Source organism: Lactuca virosa, chromosome 6 (assembly GCF_052849685.1).
Source record: "Lactuca virosa cultivar CGN04683 chromosome 6, Lactuca_virosa_CGN04683_v6, whole genome shotgun sequence".
Taxonomy (NCBI): Eukaryota; Viridiplantae; Streptophyta; class Magnoliopsida; order Asterales; family Asteraceae; genus Lactuca; species Lactuca virosa.
Window position 1 is genome coordinate 48,849,325 of NC_136431.1, and position 3,698 is coordinate 48,853,022.

General features: G+C 34.0%; 1 protein-coding gene across 1 annotated transcript; it reads left to right on the top strand.

Moving 5' to 3' along the window:
- The first annotated feature begins 209 nt into the window (after positions 1 to 209).
- LOC145119589 (phenylacetaldehyde reductase-like) lies at positions 210 to 1,978 on the top strand. Its single transcript, XM_079055266.1, has 5 exons — positions 210 to 486; positions 590 to 759; positions 843 to 1,197; positions 1,289 to 1,475; positions 1,650 to 1,978. Exons 1-5 carry the CDS (start codon positions 369 to 371, stop codon positions 1,792 to 1,794), a joined length of 975 nt encoding a protein of 324 aa, XP_078911392.1. The 5' UTR covers positions 210 to 368; the 3' UTR covers positions 1,795 to 1,978.
- Positions 1,979 to 3,698: the final 1,720 nt, after the last annotated feature.

The window sequence follows — 3,698 nt, forward strand, 5'->3', positions numbered from 1 at the left end:
GGTGAATAGTTTTCTTGTTTTGCTCAATGTAATTATAATATTTGTTGATTTACACAATCTCTTTCATACCGAAGAAAAAAGTACACTGAAAATTTACTAGACCAATCATATGGATATGAAATTATGAGTGATATGTGTAGATATTGCATTGTACAAAGCTGGGTACGTGTCATATATACCGTTGCCAAGGTTCAAACCTTAAAGATAATACACGAATGAGATCGGAACACCTGTAGGAACAGACGAGTGTCGGCCACAAAAAATAATGACCAGGTTGGCTCTAATTCGCACTCGATACAACTAATTAAAACACGACAATCGTGGTAAAAATCTTCAAAACAGTAGTAGTGGTGGTGGTATCGGAGAAAATGAGCGGTGCCGGAAAGACAGTCTGTGTTACAGGAGCTTCAGGATACATAGCTTCGAATCTCGTCAAGCTTTTGCTCCAACGAGGATACGCTGTCAAAGCCTCCGTTCGTTATCCCAGTCAGTATCCATCTCTCTTTTCGTCTTAATATTCGCTACTTCTCTATGTTAACAAAATTTGGTTGATACTTGATTGTAACGTTGGGTTTCTTGATACCTTCAGACAATCCAGCAAAAACAGACCATTTACTCAAGCTTGATGGAGCTAAGGAAAGACTTCACTTGTTCAAAGCAGACCTACTTGAAGAAGATGCCTTTGATGCTGCCATTGATGGTTGTGATGGAGTCTTCCATACAGCTTCTCCTTTTTTCACTTCAGTCGCAGATCCAGAGGTTGTGTTGGTTATATGAGTTTAACCTAAATGACATCTTTAAAATCTTTAGCTGATACCCAAATACTTCACTCTATGTTTCAGAAAGAACTGATTGAACCTGCATTGAAGGGAACACTTAATGTTCTAGGTTCATGTTCAAAAGCTTCATCAGTTAAAAGGGTGGTCGTTACTTCCTCCTTAGCTGCAGTTGCTTTTAATGCAAGGCCTAAAACTCCTGAAGTTGTAATTGATGAGACATGGTTTTCTGATCCAGAGTTTTGCAAGGAAATGAAATTGTGGTATGTTTTGTCAAAAACTTTGGCTGAAGAGGCTGCTTGGAAATTTGCAGAAGAAAATGGCATGGACATGGTGACTATAAATCCAGCAATGGTGATTGGTCCTCTATTGCAGTCAACTCTTAACACTAGTGCTGAATCAATTGCAAATCTAATAAATGGTATCATGTCTTTTGTATGTATTTAAATTAAAGTTGCTTTTAATAATGATATCTGTTTTATGTAAACCGATAATTTGGATAAAATTTTCAGGGGCAGAAACATATGCAAATTCTAGTCTTGGGTGGGTTAATGTTAAGGATGTTGCAAATGCACACATACAAGCTTTCGAGATCCCTTCGGCTAATGGAAGATATTGTTTGGTGGAGAGTGTTGTTCACTCTTCTGAGTTAGTTGAGATACTACGAAAGCTTTACCCATCTTATCGCCTTCCTGAGAAGTAAGCGTTTTCACTTTAAGAGGGTATAGGACAAAACAGGATATACTTCTGTGACTGAGACTGTGACTGGTGTCGATGTGACTGAGACTGAGACTGGTGTCGATAAGAAAAAAAAACTGCAATATTTGGTATTTCATTATTGCTTATGTTTTTCGTGATGAATTAAATGTGTAGGTGTGCGGATGACAAGCCATTGGCTACGACTTTCAAAGTTTCAAAGGAAAAGGCAAAGAGTTTGGGAATTGAGTACATTCCCCTAGAGCAAAGCATCAAGGAAACTGTGGAGAGCTTGAAAGAAAAGAATTTTCTGAAATTGTGACCATCTTTACTTCTCTTTGAAATAGATCACTCATGATGTTGCATATGGGTATATGTTTGGGGTTGATCATGGTGTATTTTATGTTTTTGACTAGAATAGATTGGTGTGGCTATGTGATTCCTTATGAGCCCAGTATCTTCTTGTCATTTCCTTTTCTATTAAATGGAGCTATCTTTAGCTGTAATCTATAATAAATTGATGACATCTTGCTTTTTGGCAGATGCAAGAGTAATGTTTTTATCAAATAACTTCAAAAAACTAAATTTTGATGTCGATTAGATCGATGTTACCTAATAAGAAGTTTAGCTGTTTAGCATATGTTGAACAAGGCAATAGATATTGAATGTGTTTTAAAAAGAGGTATTAGACAATATTTTTTGGGAAGAGTATTAAAACAGATTGTAAATTAGAAGTATAAACTACGACCTTATTTTAGAGACGATGGATTTCGGTATATTTTATCTTTTACGAGTTAAATTACTAATTCCTGAAACTAGCTAACTATAAATGAGCAAAGTAGATACAACAAGTTAAACATGTTGAAAATCATCAAATACATCACTTTCTTGTCACGATTATTACGGTAATAACATATTTTTTGGGAGCGGTCTTTGTTTGGACATGCTTTTTTTTTTCAGATCGATCTCAGTCTGAAGTCTTTTTTCAGACCGGTCTTTTTCGATCCGATGTCTTAATCTTTTTGTTTTATTTATTCGGTTTCGAGTTCGGTTTTTTCTTTGTGGGTTTTGTTTTTTTACTTTCAATTTCACTAATTGTGGTTGTTTATAAACAACTCAAAGCCTTTTCAACACGAATTCTTTGCTTATTGTTTCCAAAAGCAAAATAGTATTACTTTGTCTTTAAATAAAAACAATAGAGGTAGAAATAATAATAGTTTCACTAATAAATCGATATAATACTTAGGTTGAAAGCATGATAAGATGTATTTAACTGGTGGAGTTGCCGCGCGTTGCGCCGAGTTTATTAATCTTATACTTTCTACACAACTTTTTTAATGTTCTCAGAAAACATTTCTGTAAATTTGCTATTAGACAATAACCATTTCTCTAGTTTTGCGAAACATAGAGACAATTTATGTAATTTGATACAAAACAGCAAACATTTCTGTAATTTTATGAAACACAAGGACCATTTATATAAATTTACTAATAGGTAGAGACTTAATGAGACCGGTGGTGTGCTAAAATATAGGTTTGAACCCCAAACAATTGGTTTGGACCAACCCAAATGTCCACCTCTATTTAAACCATCCAATTTTGGTCGTTGACCATCGGTCAATGCTCTTAGACCATCTACAATATGAGATTTTTGAAAGAAAAAAAAATCAATAGCTTTTTCACCCCAAAAAACTTATGAAAAGAAAAAAAAAAACTTTTCGATAGGTTTTTTCGAACATAATTTTTTTTCAAATAGCAAACTCTTACAAAAAAATTTCAATAATTATGTAGGTTTCATACGTTTCTCACCAATTGTAATTAGAAAACTTATACATAGGTCCTATAAATAAGCATTTTGAAAAATCTCTTCCATTTTAGAGACAAACCAAACTTTTTAATTGTAAGTTTTTTTTTTTTTTTACTAACAATCTCAACCAAAAAAAAAACTTATCTATCGGATGCTCTAAGATAAGCTATTGCCCACTAACCCACTTGGCCTATATGTCGATGTGTGCTTGTCATCTTGCCCCCACGCTATCAGCCCAATAAGGGAAATGGGGTTACTGTTGAGCATTGAAAATTAATTACATGAGCCTGATAGGTAAAAGGGATATGTGAATAGCCCAATATAATAAATTGAATAGTTTTGAGTTTTAAAGTATAATCAATTTGTTTTTAATGAAAACATTTATGCCCTTGATCAACAATAAATTTTGATATTGAGTT